This window comes from Gallus gallus, chromosome 3 (assembly GCF_016699485.2).
Source record: "Gallus gallus isolate bGalGal1 chromosome 3, bGalGal1.mat.broiler.GRCg7b, whole genome shotgun sequence".
NCBI lineage: Eukaryota > Metazoa > Chordata > Aves > Galliformes > Phasianidae > Gallus > Gallus gallus.
The window spans coordinates 37,101,211-37,121,712 of NC_052534.1; the positions used below are offsets into that span (position 1 = coordinate 37,101,211).

Sequence of the window (20,502 nt, forward strand, 5' to 3'; positions counted from 1 at the left end):
GAGAAGATGACAATCCACTTACTTTCTCACGCAAACCGAGAGACTCACTGCACTGCACACCTTGAGCTACCCCTACTAATCTCTCTGCCAGTATTTCTCAGCAGTCTTCATGGCAGCTCACTACATCAAACTGGCAGCTTCATGCACACCATTCGATCTCATGTACGTGCTTTTTGTACAAATATTCTCAATTTCTTTCCTAAGTGCACTTGGAACCTAAAGCAATTCTTGCTTCAAGTTTCTGTGCCTCATCTACTTGAAGCTGTGTAAAACTGCAGTTCCTGGGAAAGGCTGGGTCATCTTCATACCACTACCTGCCTGTCTAACCATAGAGCTTTCCCATTCTACCCCCATGGCAGAACTGAATCGGCTGCACTTTGCTTTGCGTTCAAACCCATTGCAACACTGTTCAAATGTTCCAATAAGATATTTTGTACATCAGCTTTCAGATTTCAGGTCTGGTACTCATCATCAGGAGAGTTTCTGGACCAATCAAAATTTGCAAACAAAAATCCACTTACAGTTCTGTACTACAATCTGCATGAAAACTGCCGCAGTGAAATCAATCAGGCAAAGAGTAAAATGTGAAACTGCAGTACATTCATTTGGTACAAAGTCAACACGTAACACTCATTAAAAGCACTTACATTACTTCACTGAGGTAGAAAATGTGAAATAAGATATATTCACTTTTTTTCTAATACTCCTCCCAAAATCATGTGGAAATATTTCTCAGGAATTAATACCAGCACTGACAGTGCTTTACGTCTTCATTACCAAGCAGATAATGACTGAGATAAAACTGCAAAGCGTAGGAAATCTCAATGGTATGAAGTTGCTAAGTACAGCTGCTACACAAATACTAAGGGTTAAAATGCAAAAAGAAACAAACCAAAAACACAGAGATCAGAATTCAATATGGCAATTAAGATCAATCTGTAGGAAAGTAATAGAGCATTTAACATTACCTTTTATTTTGAATAAATTTAAACAAAATTCAGGCATATTAAGTGAAATGTTAGCTAACTTTTTCTATGTAACAAAGGTCAAAAACAAATACAGGGGAATTTCCTGAACATGTGTTTAAAATCATTTCAACATAAATATGCTCCAGATCTATGCCAGAATCCTGGCTTATTCTAACACTCAGGTCACTGCAAAAGTAATGTCTCCTATTTATTTCTGTGAAGACTGCAACAGATACAAAGAACACAATAACACTAGTTGATAGGGCTAATTCTCAGCTACAAAACACTATTTGTCAACATAGTCACCAGCAGCAACGCATTTTCAACAGCAGTGAACAAGAGGCTCATAAAATCTGCAGTCATCACTGCTGAAATGCACCACCCACTGTCTCAGTGAGCTCACATCCACCCTTTAGTCTTCACAAATGTTCAGCAAGTATCAGTGAATGTCAACAGGTGCATGAACAGGAGAGTATTTTTACATGGGCAATAGTGATAGGACAAGGGTGGGTGGCTTTAATCTGAAAGGGAGGAAATTTAAGTTAGATGTTAAGAAGAAATTCTTTAACTTAGAGGGTGGTTAGGCACTAGAACAACTTGTCCAGAGAAGCTGTGGATGCCTCATCCCTGGAGGCAAACAAGGGCAGGTTGGATGGGGCCCTGGGCACCCTGAGCTGGTGGGTGGCAGCCCCACCCATGGCAAGGGGGTTGGAATTTTAGACTCTCTCTAACAATTGTATGTTCTCATATTGTGGCACCCAAATCTGCACTCAGTGCAGGAAGTGAGGCCACACAGAGCAAAGCAGAGCAGGAAAACTCCTTGCCTCATCCAGTGGCAGTGGTAGGCCTGGTGCATTGGATGGTATGGTTGGCACATCTGGCTGCCAGGGCATACTGCTGGCTCATATTCAACTTGCAGCCAGCCACAGCCCCCAGATCCCTTTCCATAGGGCTTCTCTTCAGCTTCTCATACCCATCTTGGTTCAAAGAAAAAAAAAAAAAAAAAGAAATAACTGGGCTCATAAGAGGACAGACTAGTAAAATCTAACAGTCAGGCTGAGAATAGATGGCCTGCAGATTTTCCAGTCTTAAATGCTTTATAAAACCTATGGATATCCGTTTTCACATTTCACCTGCTTTCCTAGTAATAAAAAGTTGTCCTCAAAAGCTAAGTCAAAATAACAAAAAAAAAAAAAAAAAACTGAATTATAGCCACTTCTAGGACAGAGCACATGTAATGCGTAATAAACATAGGAACACTACCTTCCCAAAAAAAGCAGAAAGAATTTTTGAACACATTGATTTCTATCATAACGAAAAGTAACAGAGGACTGAAAAGATCTCTCTTTGCAGAATTCTCTTCACTAGAAAACTGAACTCATACTGAATTCAGATTACAATAACAATTCTTCAAGGAGCTGCTATACTTTTTTCACCTAAGTGATAGAAAATAGCGTTGGTCTAAATAAAAATTGACCCTGTTCCTAAAAGATGCAGCATTTCAGATATATGCACAATTACTTCTTCTCACAAAACTTAAAGTAACCAAAACAGTCATCGAATGTTAAATTAGATATGAAGCTGACTACATAAGTATCTACCCTATGAAAAATATCGATTCACATTTATATATTTTTGATAGAAAGCACACATCAAAAGTCAGTTCTGTTAATTTATCAGGAAGCTTACATTCAGTAATTCCAGTATTACCATTATTTCTGGCTTCCAGAGTCTTACTAGAAAGATAAATAATTGCACTGACAATTATTTGACCTTGTCAGTATACAGGCCATGCTTTACGAGGTTATTCTACTCTAGTATCAATACATCAGTATGCAAGGGACACGCAGGCAGATTGCTAATGTATTTGTACGGAAGCTAGGCAAAACCTGCTGTAGAAACCTATTCATTATTCAGTGAACATCAGCAACCTGGGTTGGTATAGCTGTAGCTCTGTACCTTCTGCTAGTGCTGGGATTTAATAGGTGTTGAGAGCACAGTAAACTACTCTGTAAAAAGGTAATAACCTAATACATGTAGAGACTTTGCTTAATCTTTCCTATGTGTGTCTCAGAAGACCAGCAAGCACATATCACTGCCTTTCAGTACATCTTCCTTTTCCAACCACATAAAGCGGGATGCTAATTTAGAAGTATTGATCTGCATACTCTGGGACAACCTCTTCTTTAAATGTGCTTCTCATTCTCCTGTTGATGAAGTCAGTCCTCTTTTGGAGAACAAACTCCCAAGGACAGTACACATTTTGGATCATCCATGAGATAATGTTCATGGATTTCCTTTTCCAAATACCTTTTTCAGTCTCAGTGCCTGGCTTTTTATGAGACTAATTATTGTATATTAGTTTAAAATTTTTTTCTCAAGGCATTCCCAGAAACCAGAGGCAAGCTTCCCTCCTGTCAGCTGTCTCTCTCCTGTCAGTGAAAGAGATATGATTAACTCTTGTGCCTACAGCCAAAACTCCCATGTCACTCTTACCCACTTACTGTATAAAGGATCTGGGTTGAAGCACAGCATTCATATTACTACTAGAGCACGTATGTGGAACACTAAGCTACATCATAGTAAATCAAATGAATTACACAAGAGAGAACAAAAAATAATACTAATATGATTTATTCGTAAACAGCAATTTGCTAGTCAAAAAGAATTATCATTATTCCTATATTTTTCTTCCTGCAGAGTGCAAAAACATGTCAGTTTCCACTGAAACTTACTAACACTTCATTTTCAGCTGCAAACCTGAGCTACAGCATATACCAAAAGTCCTTTTAAAACCACCTGACAGTCTCACTTGATGCAGTTAGAAGTCATCAGATGTCTTAACTGTTCTAAACAAGTGATCCATCTTCATATTTCTGATAATGTACGATACTGAATAAAAACATTCCTGTAACTCCAGACTGATCTGCAACACGTTAAAAAGGTTAGATGTTTACAATCCTGGCAAGCTCCAGTGCAAGCTGCAAATAGTCTGATTTTGTGAAATTCTGAACATTTCTGTAGCAAAGGAAGAAGTTTAAATGTAAGCAATTCATTACACTAGAAGCTTGTGTCAGTCACGAAAAATGTGTTACAGTGGGGGAAAAAAAAGTTGTATTTTACATGAAAAATTCACTGAAGATTTAATAACTTACCCCTTCTGCCTTCTCCTCTGTGTTAGCCAGCATTTCCTGCAGGGCTCGTACAGACAGAGACTGCTCAAGCACAAAGGTGCAGATGGACAAATCAGGTGGCACATTCTAGATGGAACAAAAATGTTAGACCACATTAGTGACAGATCTGCTGAATGCCAGTTTCAGAAGCCCCTAATTTCTCTTAATTTCAACAAGAGATCTGTTACATCTCTGAGGCCATCATCACATACTGGGCTGCAACAGCTAAGACTTGCCAACAAGCAAGGAGAAGCAATTCTTCCCCACTGAGGTACTGGATCCTGTTCAGGTTCTCCTAGTACAAGACAGACACCAGCAAGCTGCAGTAAGTTCCACAGAGGATCACCATGACAGTCACAGCTGGAGCACCCATACCAAGAGGAGAGGCTGAATGGAAGGAGAGGAAAGGGGAATCTGACAGATCTTTACCGGTCTAGGGGTGTTTATAGGGAAAATGGAGCCAGTCTCTTCTTGGAGATGCTCATGAAAGGAAAAGGAGCAGAGAAAAAAGTTGTACCAAAGAAAATTACAATTAGATATTAGGGGAAAATAAAAATTCATCCTGAGTGTAGAGAACACTGTCAAAGGCCACCAAAAGTAATGAAATCTCAACCCTCAGTGGCATTCAAAACTTATCTGAGAAAGCTCCAAAAGCAGTCTGAACTAACTTCAGAGTTCAAATAATTAGTCATTTATATTCCTCAGCTTAGAAGGTTACCTGCTCTGATCAGGGAGCAGGACCTCTCCAAGATTCGTTTCAACACAATTTTTTTCCATGATTGCACCAGCAAGGCACTGTTATTGTGTAATGGAAGTAGAGATAAGAAGAACCACGTTTCTATCTTTAGAAAGCTTTTAGAAGGCAGACAGTAGTGAATGCAAATTACAACATAGACATTAGCAGAAATTAAGGACAAAATAACAGTGAAAATATGGAAAATTCAACCACTAGTCAACAAACGTCACTGTGCATGTCTGCAACCCTTTCACTTCAGATGTTTGCTGAACTCAAAAGATCTTCATCACAATGCTAGTTATCATTCACCAGAAATTCCTTAATTATCTTCCTCATTTTAGCTTTCCTTTTTTGTTCTCATATACTTTCTCAGTCACTAAAGGGGTTGGATTGTGGAGACAATATTCAGTCTTTAAGCTACTGGTAGTAGCAAGATTTCATCCTTATGATGGTTTTCAGGTCAGAATGAATTTTCTGCAGCAGAAGCATAAGTCACTGAGTGTCAAGGCTAAGCCACTACCTTCACAGCCTTTCAGGACTGTATGCTTCTTCATATTCTATTCTACCTGGGCTAAAACAAGAGTCTTGTAAAATAAATCTTAACTTGTTGTGATTGGAAAAAAGAAAAGAAAAAAAAAGCTATTCAAAACCTAATCATCCAGATAAACATAGGAATTGCTATTAAAATTCTAACAGGCTTGTAATAGGAATGCCTAAGTTACAGGAGAACAAAGGAAGAATTTAGACTGTATGTGAGGACCTTTTCGTGTGTTAATAGACAAATTGCAACTCCTACACATCTATTCTTGCTTCCAGAAACTCTTCCAACATTCTTTGTCTTTTCATTCTCGTGTCAGTTGTGTATTTTAGTATAGGAATATTTTTTACTGAATATTGGAATTTTTTATTACTTTTTTTTATTTTACACAGAATTTCAGGGACCGGATGCTTTCTACTGATAAAGTTGTAAATATGCACATTAATTCAAATTGTGCAGTTTGAAGAAGCCTCTTCCTACTCTAACACTAAACAGTAAAAGGTAATTTCAAATGTAATTCCATTCTTTTTTTTTCCTATAATTACAAAAAAAAGAGTTTATTTAAATTACTTGGTTTATTTATATTAATAACAACATCTTAAGTTGTAGTTCATTTGTCCTAACCTTACAGTAATTTAAATCTGCTTAGTAACTAATAAATATTTCCTTACCTTCCATTATTTACATATCAGTAAAATAAATTTAAAACAAGCCTTAAATTCAGTCACATCAAAAGCATTAAAAATCACCCTCTTTTGCATGGGAGTTCTACTTATTCATTCAATGATACTTGTACGTAAAATCTTGTTAAGCTAACTCCTCTAGGAATCAGGTCCCAGCTTACTCTTAACTGTTCTTGTTACTTTTTTTTTTTCTTTAATGGTTACTCAGATATCATAGTAGTCCTCTCAATACTAGCAGTAAGCCAACAGGCAACTCATTAGATTCATAAGAACTACCTTAATCCCATGTTTTACAAAGTGGGAAAGACAGCATTCAAAGATCACAGGTTGCGAGGTGGTGTTTCTGCTCAAAAAACATGAGTAAAATTCTCCATTACAGATAGTCTCCCAGAAATTAACAGTCTAATGGCCCAGCTCGCCTCAAGTTCTCCTTCGTGTGAACTGATTGACAAACAAGATTGATTAAAAACACTTACACTGCTCAGAAATGAGCCAGGGCTGTAGTTTCTGTATGTGCTTGGTTTTAAATCATATTAAATTCACTGTAGCAATGCTCCTAACTGTTATTGCTATCATTTACAGTAAGATTTTTCCTAGCATAACATGCATCTCACATACAATTCCATAAACTATCAAAACTTTTACTACTAACTTTCCCTACATTTTATATCTGCTAAAAGATGGAAAAATCTTCCATCATTTCACACAGCGATCAAACCATCACAACCAGGCCGCTTCCCCTTCATCAATTCCATTCTCCTTTACATTCAACAAAGCCACAAGCATTTTCTCCCCTTCCCATTAAATCTGAGAAACGAAGTCCCAGAGAACATTTTTGCAGCTAGTCTCCTAGCAGGTAATGCACATTTTGAACAGCCAGAGAGCAATAAAGGAAAAGCGTATGAAATCGTTTTACTTTAATGAAGTGAAAGAGGCACCTTTCTCTTAGAGTCTAGCAAAATGTTAGAGCCAGTTCCTTTTTCCCCAGGCAAGAAGCAGTACCTCAGCTCCACTGTATGCATGCCCAGCCACACTGTGGCACATTAGGGAGTGACGTGGACACATTTCCTCTGAGATCTGAGGGCTGATGCATCTACTGACACAGTGAGCATTTGAATCACACTTCTGACTGGCAGTTCCTCATCCACAACCGCTCTACGAAAGATCCAAGGCATGGCTGCATTCTGTGTACAATAATTGCAGCACAGGCATAGCTAGGACAGAAGCACCACATGCAGGACTGACAACATACTTAGCTCAGACAGTTACAGCTCTGCCCATCTCAATCCAGCCCATGTTAATGGTGATGCTTTTAAAGCTATGGATTTAGGAGGTGAGTTTTCCAGCTGATATTCACCAGAGATTGAAGATATCTGTACTGAAAAGCCTCTTCCAGTTTTTTATTTTTTTTATTAAAAAAAGAAAAAAAAAAACAGGGAAGAGGGGAAAAAAAGGAAGGAAAAACAACTGCAGTCTTTGGCAGTCTTCGGACTGTTTACCTTGTTTTTCATGTTACCTCACAGGCAGATGGAATATTGAATATAAAGTCATGCTGCGGTGCATATGGCTGCCTAATATTTCTGATAGAGAAAATATCTTCATAAAAATCATGTAGATTTTGTTTCCAGACCTGAAAGTGACCACACAGTATAAGGGCTGCTATGGCAAATAACAGGCTTTTCTCAGAACAAGTCAGATGTGCAGACAAGATTAATGATTAATTAAGTAATTAAGTACTTGGCTTTGTAATTGCTATGATAGACTATAAATACACCATTAAATTATCAGAAGTTTTAAAATATTTTGCTGTGTGTCAAACAATCAGGCACTGATGCATGCCTTTAATGAATACCAAAGCAACCTGTAACCAGCTGGAAATTTTCAGCAGTTTAATGATAATAATTAATCATTAACTTCGAGTAGAACATAATTCATACTGAAAAAAAATGACCAAATGAAAAGAGATCAACAGATATAAATAAGCATGTTGATAATCATCTGCATTCTTTGTCATCTTTTTCTCTTCTTCTATCTTCTTTATCAAGCAAACAGCTTGATAAAAAATAAGTTATGTAACAAATAAACCAGGATCTGAACTTAATGCTTTAAAAGAAGATTCAGGACTGCTAGAGGAAAAATAATTACTATTAACTTTTTCAGTTGACACTTCATCATTGTTTGTAGCAGCAACTTACAGTCTGCAAAACTAAAAAAAAAAGTAAACTAATCCTCACATTAAATTATTAAAGCTTCTATATTACTGAAGTAATTACTAGATTATTTAGAGAATTTTAGAGTTCTTTATTCTTCCTCTGTACACTCATTTTCTGTACTAATATTTGCATAGTAAATTGTGTTTTACTCCATGGAAGGCAGATTTGCAAATTAGATAATCATATCCTTTATTAAAAAGGTGTTATGAGCAAAGCTTTTGAAATGCTATTTTAAAATATTTGTAACTGTAGTCCAACCCACAAATGAATCACAGATACTGAATGCCTTCAATTATGCACTTTTCCAATTTTCAGTGAATTATTTTTTACAAGCATAGTATAGTATGATGACCACAAAACTAAGAGGCTGTTTTAAAATGCAGTCTCCCTATCGTTACCCCGAGCACCACACAGTGCTAACAACCCACAATAACATATGACTTGATCATATAATATGGTATATATGATCCTGCAAATGTAAAAGAATTTCTGCCGCATAAAGATTAGTACAGGACTGAAGAAAATTATATATTGTCAGCAAACATAATTCCATCCCTAGAAATAAGAAGCTTTACTTTCAGCTTTATTTCTCTACCTAGTTATTTGAAAATTTCCAAGTTGTTTCTCTAGGCTCAGAGTTACTTTTATTTCTCCTCTGACCCCAATAGGCATCATCACCCTTCAATAAAAACATTAGTATCTCATGAAATGGATGAGAAGCAAATCATTTTGCAATGACATATTACATCCGTAAGGCTGAATTGAATAAATTTAATCTAATGAGAATTGATACAAAAAAAAAAAAAGCCAGTAAGTTCATGGCAGGAATTATTTAGCTGCCCCACGCTGCATGCTTTCTAAGTCTCCCATCAAAAGCAACCTACATCTTTTCTCTCAAATTAACCAATCTGTAACGGCAAGTTTTCAAGGTTGTCTTAACTGATGTACAATACATAACCAACAAGCAATGTTGTTCCCAAAGATGCCCACATGCTTTTCCATCGCAATTTATTGTCTCCACCAACTTTTAATTTTCCTCTAACACCAATATCTGAAATGGAACTCACACTGTTCTAATTTACTCTAGTTAAAGACAAAAAACTCTAGTGACATGTGGTACTAAACTGTAACCAGTATGCAAGCAAGAAGTTTAACTGAACTTTCAGTGGATTTAACAGACACTTCTTGCACAGGAAGAATACACCTTATAAGTAGTCATAAGTAAAGGCTTGTGTATTTGTGTTCTTAGGAAGAGTTTTCAAATAATAAATTGATTTAGAAATAATTACAAAGATTAAAAATTAATATTTGTATAGCTGTACTACAGGAGTTTTTAAACAGCTAACCGGTTTCATCTTTCTCTTCCATGGCTTTGATAAGACAACTTTTAATGAAGTAGCCTCTGGCATGAAAGAACAGGATAAAGCTTTTTTTCATTTCCATATACACAGTTAATCACAGTTACAACTGAGCTTGTTTTATACACATTGGGCACTCAAATGATTTCTTGGCAGATCCTTTTAGACTTGCAAGGAGAACAATATTTGCTTTCTAGGACCTCTGTTTATCCTCCTTATTGAAATCAGCCCAGTGACATTCAAACTGTATGTTTATTTTAATCATATTTAAAAAGCCAGTTCTCATAGAAAGACAACATTTTTATGGATGACAGCTCTGTAAACATGCCAAGAAAAGAGTACAAATACCTAGAACCTTACTGTATTTGTTATAACTGGCTGGGAGTTAAGAGAGGACTAAGGATAATAGCCAAAAAGTACTGATTAGGTATTACCAAGAACTCACCATATTTACAAGATTATCTTCCTGTGAGACATGAAGAGCTGTCCCACTCAATTAACCAAACATTTGCTTCAGCCCCTTCAAGCTCGTCCAGCTCCCTAGCAAGCAAGCAAAGGCAGCAAAAAAATAGACCCACACAACCCTGCTTTATAAAATCCTTTTGCATGAAGCACAGAAAACCATAAAACTTCTTTTAGCTTGTAAATTGTATTTGGAAAAGCCAAGCCAAAAAAGGGAGAAAGAAAGCACATCTTAAGCTAATTAATTATAAGAAGTATTAGATAAGATGGAACATTTAACTATACATTGCATGTGATTTCCCACAGCATTATCTATGTCCTTTAGGTATTGCATAAGTGTTGATTGCTGTAAGAAAAAACGGATTAGAGGTGTCAAAGTGGTTTGCTGTCAACTGTGGGTGCACCCTTTATACCCACAGACTTTTAAACAAACAGCAAACTTTCAGAAATTATCATGGAAAACTAAGTAAAATGCAGGAAAGTAGCCCAAACTCTGACCTGCATTTATACGTACAGTTTAAACGTAATTATTTTTTACCATCTGGTGATTTTTTATTATTTTTTTTTTTATTTTTTTACTGAACAGAGTAAATGCACTTTTGCTTAAGAAACTAAAATTATGTCTGTATTTGTTTATCCCAACACTTCTGCCACCATTAAGAGAGTTACAAAAAACAACTGGTATTTTATTAGCATAGTATTTGATTTTCAAGCACGAAGGCACAACACATAAAACTTCAACCTCTCATCCCTTTCAACTTGCTCAGTTTCCCCCTTTCAATCCAGAGTATTGATAAACTGACACCCTGAATTGAATGGTGCAATTACTCTCTTGACAGCAAGTTACAGCATTCATTGATGTAAAAGGAGAAATATTTGTCCTCAGTTTTCAGGGGAAAGTCACATGACTAAAAGACAAGGATCTTGCAAATCAGCACCCAAAAACAGATGTCTTGCTACTCTTCTGTTTCACTCATTTTCCCAACAGCTTAAAAATACCAAGTGCTAAGTAACAATAAGATAATTTCAAGCGTTGAATATGGCTGCATAGCCAACTTGACCCTTCTACTTTACACATTTGTCTGAAGGGCTTAAAATAAGCATTTGTACTTTCACGTGTTCTTAGCTTGAACAATAAGGAATTGGGAAGCTGTCAGTTATTTCAGGTTTTCAGATTCTCAACCAAATATCAGCCTAATTAAAATCTGCTTTGTAACTGTTCCACTTATACAACCAAAATACATGCTGCTATAAGCCCATCAGAGAAAATATTTGAAAAGTAGTGGAATGTGTCATAAAGTCAGGTAGGCAAGGCAATGCAGCAAGCTTTCAGATGCTGTGGTCATGCTCACATTGGACAGCTATTGCCTGTGCCTCTCCTCAAACAAGAATCATACAGCAAATGAGAACTCCCATCAAAAAAAGTCTAAATATTCTGGCTTTCCTCTTCGTATCACCTTATTAACCTTTCAAGAGCTTATAGTTTTTTGCACAATTAGAATGATTTGGTGGACAAATAATCTGTTTCCAACCTTCAGCATTTAATCCATAAAGGCTTACTACGAAATTATCAAGATTATTAAGAGTTGGAAGACCCTAGTAATATTTGGAAACAGATAAAGCCATCGCACAATTATAACAAAACTTCTTTTTCATAGGAAAAGTACTAAAAAGAGTAGGATTCTGAAAATAAATCTTAGCAAACTGATAGGTCTTCAGCAGCTTGCAGAACACTCACTAAATCAATTACAGGATTGCACACCACATATCTAACCTTCTTACATCATGTTTCTATTTTCATAGCAGTATCTCCACTGAGATTGTCCAGCTTAATATCTGCCTTTTATATATTCATCCTCAAAAACTGAGAGGCTTGAAAATTTAACAGAAATAGACAGTCGTAAAGGGAAACTGATTTAATGGGATCTTCAGATCTTACTCACTTTATGTCACAAGTTTCACAATTCCATACATCTCTATATTAAATAAAAAGACCCACTACGCACACCACTCTCATAACGTTTCAGTAAATATTTCAATATTATTGTTTTTTTTAATAAGAGACAATTAAATACTGAAGCAAGTTGCAAATTAAATTTTAGACTGCTGAAGTTACAACTCCTGACTTGTTTCTTAAATTACAAAAACCATACAGCTTTGGTTTACTTTTCTTTTCCTGAAATATATCAAGAAAATTAAAAGTAAAAAGAGCATTTGAATTTTGTCTTGTATTGATTAGCTGATAACAGATATAATGTATGCATCCATTATCATACATACTATGTTTTCATACAGCAGCATCACCTGGAGCATTAGAATCATCTAATTCTTTACAATAAAATTAATAGGATTGTGTCTGTCAGGTTCCATAGCTGCATTTTTAGGTTGCGTGTCATGCAATCTGCAAGCATATTTACATACTGAGTGTTTTTTATTGTTCTTTTTTTTCCTTTTTAAGTATTTTTTTTTTTTATAACAGCCTTCAATATTTCTGAAATATACTTAGACCAAAAAAAAAAATCCCCAATACCAGATGACTTTAAAAGTATTGGGTAAGCACCTCTGGATTTTAAATCACTAATATTAAATCACTAAGATCTGTGTCAAACAAATCAAAAGTATCCAGAGAACTGACATACAGGAATATAATATTTAAAATATTAAGTGTCTGTGGCTGAAAAAAAAAATTCAGATTTGTGAAGATATACTGGAAGAACATTTACTTATTTTTAGTAGTAAATAGAGCCTTATTACGCTAAAATCCAATATCTTTGACAACATGGGATTCAATAATGAATACTTCTGTAAGACCAGAATAACCTACTCCCGCATCTACATAGGTTGCTATGAAAGTAATGCCCCCTATTAATTTCTGTGGAAACTACAACAAAGAGCACAATAGCAGTGTTTGATAGAGCAAATTCTCAGCTACAAAACACTATTTTTCAACATTGTCATCACCATTAGCTACGCCTTTTCACCAGCAACGATCAAGACTGTGTGTGCTAAGCTCATAAAAATCTGTACAAGTGGAGATGACTCACTGCCACTGTCACCACTGCTGAAATGCACTCACTCACTGAGCTCACTCTTCGGTCTCCACACTCAGCAAGCATCGATAGATGTGAATGGGTGTCATTTTTTCCACGTGGAGGAATTCGGTTCCACCCTTTTGCTTCACACGCATTTCTATCTCAGATACCAATTTCTCAGATTTCCACTCTGCTGCCATCTGTCACATGGCAGCAAAATGTGACGGAATATTGGTGGGAAAATTCAACCTCAACTGCCATACCACCAACATCCACCTCTGATGTCATGGGCCACCATAACAAAATAGGAGGTACCATTTTCAGAGCAGCCCTTGTATTTTGAATACCACATATCTGCTAGAAACAAAAGATGCAGTCTGAACAATGAGAAAAAGTGTTTCTCAAGTAGGATATATATAATACTACTTACTGACCATGACATGCAAGATATCATGCATTTTGCTTACTTTTCTAAAAAAAAAAAGACCCTGTAATACAGATGGCAATGCAGCTGTGCTAAGTTGCATTATTCTTCCTATTAATACTGTCCCAAATTATCAGATGATGCAAAAGCATACATTACTGCCTGTACCTCCAAACATTATGTATTTAAGGCACGTAAGTTCATAATCTGCCATAAATACAAGAGGGGAAAAAAAAAAAACCTTATGCCATTAGGAAAGCATAAAAGGCTGTGTGGTCATTCACAGCAGATCAAAACCACATACGTGGCTGGTCCACAACTGAGGTTTTTTTGTTGTTGTTGTTGTTGTCGTTTTTTCCAACATCATGGACCAGCATCATGGACTACTATTTTTGTAGCCTGAATTATTCACTGATCGTAGGGCAAGACAGTGAGTGCAAAATACAGTACTAATAAAGTATCAGATATTATCAGATATAAAGTATCTAGAAGTCACATCCTGGAGGATGTTTAAGAAAAGCAGGAGACTGTATAAGGAATTCTCAAAAATATAAGCCCAGGACAATAGCTGATGTCTATTACACATATTTGACCTTAGGTTGGTACTTTACCCTTGATATCTAGCTATGATTCATACACAACACTACTGGTTGCATTAAAGTGGACCACATCCCATTATAAATAAAAAATATTCTTAAGGACGTGAGAAAAAAATTTTAACTGGCTTAAAAACTCTGCTGGATCCTCTAACTACCATATGTCTCCTGTAAAATTTTCTGTGCTGTCTCTTAAATAATGCAACAGTAACATTGCATGGCCAGAAACGTTAGGGAGAAAAATATTTTTATTTACTCCTATTTACCAAATCCTTAAAGCAAAGTTGACTGCAGTTTAATGGCTCCCTCAGTACTTACTTCTCCTAACACTTTAAATGATCTCGTCCTAAAATCAGCACTTAAAAATTAAAGCAACAATGAGCTGCTTGGGTTTTCTTTTGCTTACTTCTTTTCCCCAGGCTCATGAAGAATGAGTAGAATACTGCTTCACCAAATGTCAGGAAAAGACTGCATGAACAAGTAAGCACAGGAAACTGATATGAAATTTACACTGTATTTCTTGAAGATAAGAATGTTCATGAGTTTTATAGAGTGTGAGAGAGACTGGAGATTTAATATCCAAATTCACCGAGTGATAATAAATTCAATAAACAGACTTTTCTGACCTTACAGGCAACTAGCACTGCAACCTCTTCCATCCCAGCACATTTTTATTGTTTAAAAGATTCACTTAAAACAGGGCAGCATGGATGATTTTATCAAGATCTCTGCTATTACAATGAATCATTAATATCCTAGTGAAAAATTTATTGTGATGAATAATACATTCAAAATGATGAGACTGAAAATGAAGCATTACTCTGCAATGTACCAGAGAATCAAAGGGATGTTACGGAAGTTGTCAAGCTAAAAAAATCATCACTTCTGGAACAAAATCTTTCTAGATGTCATTTCAAATGCCTTACCTTTATTTCATTCTCTCACCAAACATTTTTACTGCAGTCGAAGGAAAATTAAACAAGTTAAGAAACATTCCTGCCTTCCTATAGTTATTAAGTCCAGGTATAACCATTACTTTTGGTCACAAAACCACAAAACTTCTATTCTAAGGCGGCACCTTCTTTGTATTCTTTGAAATTTGAGCATACATAATTGTGAAATACAAACCCTGTTATGCTTTTTCTTTTCTTCACAAAATACTGTATCTATTGTATATACAGTAGAGTTGGCATGATTGCGTAATGAACTGATTAGACAGCTTTGATACTTGCATGATTACTCTGCTAGGTTGGGGAGTTAGAAGGGCTTAATGTAATGTCAATGTCAATAGCATAGAATAGCATATTAAATAGCATAGAATGAAAACTTACACAAGCAGAATAATCACTCTTTCCCGTCCCCTAAAAATTAGAGTAACCAAACATGTCTTAGTATTGCAGTACATAAAAGTTGCACTGCAGTACTCTACTGAGTTCTGGCAATCAGAATAACAAGCACATTGCTTAGATAGACTTTTGATGCTAGTTAGTATAAAAGGCAGCCCAAAACAAAAAACTCAGCACTAGGATACAGGCAGAGAGCTGTCATGAAGAGTTGATTAAACTTCAAAGAGGAATGAAATATTCAATTACACACTTGATAGATTTGTTTTGTCCATTCTGGTATACAGATCTGTGTGTAGTACATCAAGGCTGGCAACATTACAAGCATATTCTTGCTCCAAAAACAACATATAAAATAGTCAGCAGTACCTTAGAATTTGATGTGGATTCCAAAAAGCAAAGCCTGTTGCCAAATCCTTCCGCAGCAAGACACAATTTCTGTTGCTCCTTGTGAACAGTTGCAGTGCACTGCAGAACCACTTCATCATCCTTCCAAAAAAAAAAAAAAATACAGAACAGTGGTTATACTTCTGACTTGAGGAAGTACATACAAAGTCAGTGCTGAAAATCAGAAATAGTTATCCATGAACACAAGCAGAATTGCATCTCAGCATAATTTTAATTCTCTGATTAGAGAAAGTGGGCAAAACAATGAAAATAATTTTAATTCCCATACATGTGTTTTTCCTGTTTACCCATCCTCGTAATAAAAATCAGTAAGCATAAAACATAAAGCACTAAATCTTTGCAGTAACATAGTCATAGAAGATGTTGTTAAAAGTCCCGATAGAAAAGAAGGAGACCTCTATTTATATTCCAGTTTCACGATGGAATACATCCACAAGCTGGAAAACCCCTTTTCAGAAACATTTTTTTTTAAAGGACAAAATTATCATTTCCTAATAGCAATTACATTTACTTCAAAGAAAATTTTTCTTTACTACAAAGAAAATCTTACTTCCAGGTAAAAAATAACAGTGTTAGATCACAGCTATGCAAACTTTTTTTTCCCCCTCCTCTTCCTATCCTTTCTTCCTACATAACCACACCAGCAGATGTAAGGCCCAAGTAACCATGTCACCATCATACACTGCGTTGGAGTTGTTTAAGAAAAGGTTGCTGGAGAATATGCCAACATTGTATCTCCATAGACAGGGGCTGACAACAGAGCAAGACTACTACATTTACTACATAAATTTCTATCAGTTTAATTATATACCACCCATTCTCTCCCTCTGTATGTTGTTTTTAAAGAAAGTCTGGAAAGAGTTCTACATAGCCTACCTGCAAAAATCATTATACACTGGCAGCTTCAAAAATATAATTCAGTTTGGAATTAAGTCTCTGACAAACTTTATTTTAGTTAACTTTCTAATGCACCTTGCTGCTCAAGCTGACTGCAAACCAGTTACACACTATCACCAAGCACACATACATTATGTAGATGACAATTGCTGGAGGATTAAGAAAAGGAATAGAGCAACTGCTACATTCCCATATGCACACATTTTCCCAATGTATTTTTCTTAACATTTTTTCTTCTTTTGCTGTACAGTAAATTACATGTAATTAGTCAGCAAAACACATGTTAATAAGCAATGGTGTTTGCCTGTCATACTCAATGAAATGATGTTAACAGATATTCAATCTAAACAAAATCTAATTAAAAATAGTACCTGTACACTGCCATAACTGACAAAGTGGCATGCACTTTCAGGTTCGCATTCAGAACAAACACAACAGGCAAATTATATGGAATACACTATATTAAAAAAAAAAAAAAACTCCAAAGGAGTTTGGAAGAAAGGGCAATAGCACAGACCTAAAAGCCCTTCAAATGTTTGCATGGACTGACAGATAGTTCTATTATTCTTGTCCCGCCGATACACATCTGTCAGTTTCCTCCATGGAAACCAGAAAATTTGTCATTATTTCCACAGCAATTCACTATCACCACAGCAGCCTTCATTACTAAACGCAAAGATGCTGCCTTGACTTGTTTTTGTTTTGCCATTTTCAGATACAGGAAAAATGGTAACAAGAGAGTAAGAGAAAGTAAATTCCAGTAACCACAAGTTCTGTGTAAGAAGTGGCGCTGTCATTTTTATCATATGTGGAAGATATTAACCATAACAGCAAAATTGTCTAGAGGCTGATATATCTCCACTTACTTCAAATAAGAAGAAAACCTCCCTGAAAAGCTACCCACTTTGTGTGCGTACTTTATTGGATGGCTCTTCCATCCACTCTCATTTATTCTCCTGGTCAGGATTTTAACTTCTTCAAACCACACTTTGGAATTTGGAAGTACAGTCATCTCTGTTCCATAAATGGGAAGTAAGGAGCAAGGATGATGCTGCCTACACCCAGAGTAACAAAGTTTGCAAAGGGACAGCAGAATCATTACTCAGATTTCTAAACTGATAACCACAGTCAGAAAGCTATTCTCCCGCCCAAGCACTATCTTGGAGAAATCCATTAATCCCAATAACCCCTTCAGTGTCAGCTAGTACATCAGCTCACAATTTTAAGGATACCATATCTTCCAGCAAAAAGACATTCTGCTTGCATTATGTCAGATATCTTCACTGACTCAAACACATGAGCCTTTGATAATCACACAACTGCATTTATCATTTTGATTCTTGGAGACGCATTTTGAACAAATAGGTAGATTCTGTATATGCTACAAAGCCTTGATAGTTTTCAAACATCCAATTTTGAAAAGCAAGGAGAGTTGTTAAAGAAAGAGCAGCTCCTAGCAGCCTAGAAGATTCTTACTATATCTGTTCACTATGGGCTACGTAATTATTTTCATTAAATGTATATACTCACAGAAACTAAAAAAAAAAAAAAGAAGGTGAAATGACTTAGCAGAGAAGATGTTATAAATAAATATATAAATAAATTCAACTCATCATAGTAGCGTCTACTGCTAAAAATGTGTCCTAAAATCAAAGCAGCACCAGCAGCAGCCATAAGCTGGTAAAGTGCATGCTCAGAACTACATTCCAGAAGATCAGACTACTGAGGGAACAGTATGAGGCTGCTACCAGTGTGTGATATTAAGACAGCAAGTTCTCAAAGCTTCTCAATTACATTTACTTTCACCTCCTGTAGTTATTCAATGTTCCTGTAAAATCCATTCAAACCTTCCAAGATTACATTAAACACATATTACCCAGTCAAGGAAAAAGGTTAGTTTCTTACAGAACAAAACATGCCCTCATCTTTACAGTAAGGATGTTTTGACTAGATGTATTTTTAAAGGATTGGCAATTTCAAGTTACGACTAAACACAGAATATATTTCCTTGTAATATACAGTGTGTCTCTTTGCCCTATTAAAGCTTGAAAACGTACACCTCTTCTGTGGTCAGTTTTGACTAATGCTTAAGCTTCTCAATATGTCAAGTTCTATTAAAGGATCAAAACTGACTGTTACAGGTAGGTATTATCTACAGTGTTATTTGTGCTAGCACTACTTTGATACAGACAGGTGATTTTGATGGTAAAATTTTTGCATTTCGATTATTTTTCTGAAACCTGCTTCGGTTTGTTGTTTTTTTGTTTTTCCTTCTACATATTCTAATATCTTCAACTTTCAATAATTATGCATACTTTCTAAACTTCAGAATTCTGTGCTTCAGTCCAAAGAGCTTCAGCTCATTCCATCATGACACCGAGAGTTGCATTTTGCTTCCGCTTCAGGACAAAAATAGGCTTTTTTTTTTTTTTTTTTTTTTGCTATTTGATTTGATTTGTAATCTTTTTTATCATTTTTTTTAATAGTTTATACTTTACTCCTTCACAGAGGATGCAGTCAAGTAAAACATGAACTTCTACTAATTTAAATAATTTGCTGCACTTTTCCTTATCTGACCCATTAAACAATTACCTCCCTTTAAGATGTAACACTGACTTTGTTCTTCTACTTCTCTATGAGATTATACCAATTCTGAAATAGCATACAGGACACTGAACGCCACATTTGCAAAATAAAGTATTCAAAGGTTGAAACTATTAAGTTCTGCCTATACCTTCAAACTTGCTTCTAGTGCTTCTATTATATGGCAAATATTGCAATTAGTGGAATATTTCCATCAATTTACACATGCTATAAATCAAGATCTCAGCACAGACTCTAATAGCTCAATCTTTAATAGCTTCCTCAAACTCCACATATGCAGCGTTCTGCTTCACCACATCCCATTTAACATTCGGCTGTGCAACTGAGCTTTGCAAAGAACTTCAGTGCCAAAAACACTTTAAAAGTAGGTTACAATTACAAATAAAGACTGTACAAACTGCTTTCCACCAATGAAAAGCGTACAGTACTCCTTGACTTAAAAACTTTACTTCAGCTTCCCTTTGTTGTACTGGAATAAGTATTAAATTATAAAACAGAATAAAAGATTCTAAGTCCCACAGGCTATCAAGTACAAGACTTCCAGTTACTGGCAAGCATATGCTATAACAGGATTTACAAGTCAATCCTCTGAAATGACTCTTGTGATATGACCTACAACAACAACATGATCTTTTGTTTAATGTTAACCATTTGCATATTATGCACTGGAGACAACTTTCAGCATTTATGGGAGCTTTAATACTAATTGCCCAGGAGTTTCATTCTCTGTGTGATTTTGAAGAAGGTAAAATGCAGCAAAGCTAAGCAACCCATTAAGATGGAGCTTTTCCTTCTCAAAATCCCTGCTGGCAGAGAACAGAAGCCGAGATGCACAGGCTTCATTAAATACTACATTTACAATGTGTAAGAATCACTATCAACATAGATTAACTATCTTGTGAACAATCCCATAGAGGTACCAACAAAACAAATGCTCAAAGCCTACTATTACTTACTTTTAATTCCATTCTTGACTGTCAAACTATTATCAAGCTCTTCTTTGAAATACCATCCAATTAGGGGTGGTGGTTCTGGCACCTGAATGCAAATTATGCCTATGACAGAGG

The 20,502-nt window shown here is 35.9% G+C and overlaps 1 protein-coding gene across 12 annotated transcripts in view; it reads right to left on the reverse strand.

Annotated features, from left to right (window-relative positions):
- Positions 1 to 20,502, reverse strand: part of RYR2 (ryanodine receptor 2) — a 361,102-nt gene that overhangs the window by 254,088 nt on the left and 86,512 nt on the right. For all 12 annotated transcript variants that reach the window (XM_046939481.1, XM_046939480.1, XM_025149037.3 and 9 more), the window contains 2 exons: positions 15,896 to 16,015; positions 4,124 to 4,228 (listed from right to left, as the gene is read on the reverse strand). In XM_046939481.1, the coding sequence (XP_046795437.1) occupies positions 4,124 to 4,228; positions 15,896 to 16,015 (225 nt within the window). The remainder of the gene's footprint in view (positions 1 to 4,123; positions 4,229 to 15,895; positions 16,016 to 20,502) is intronic.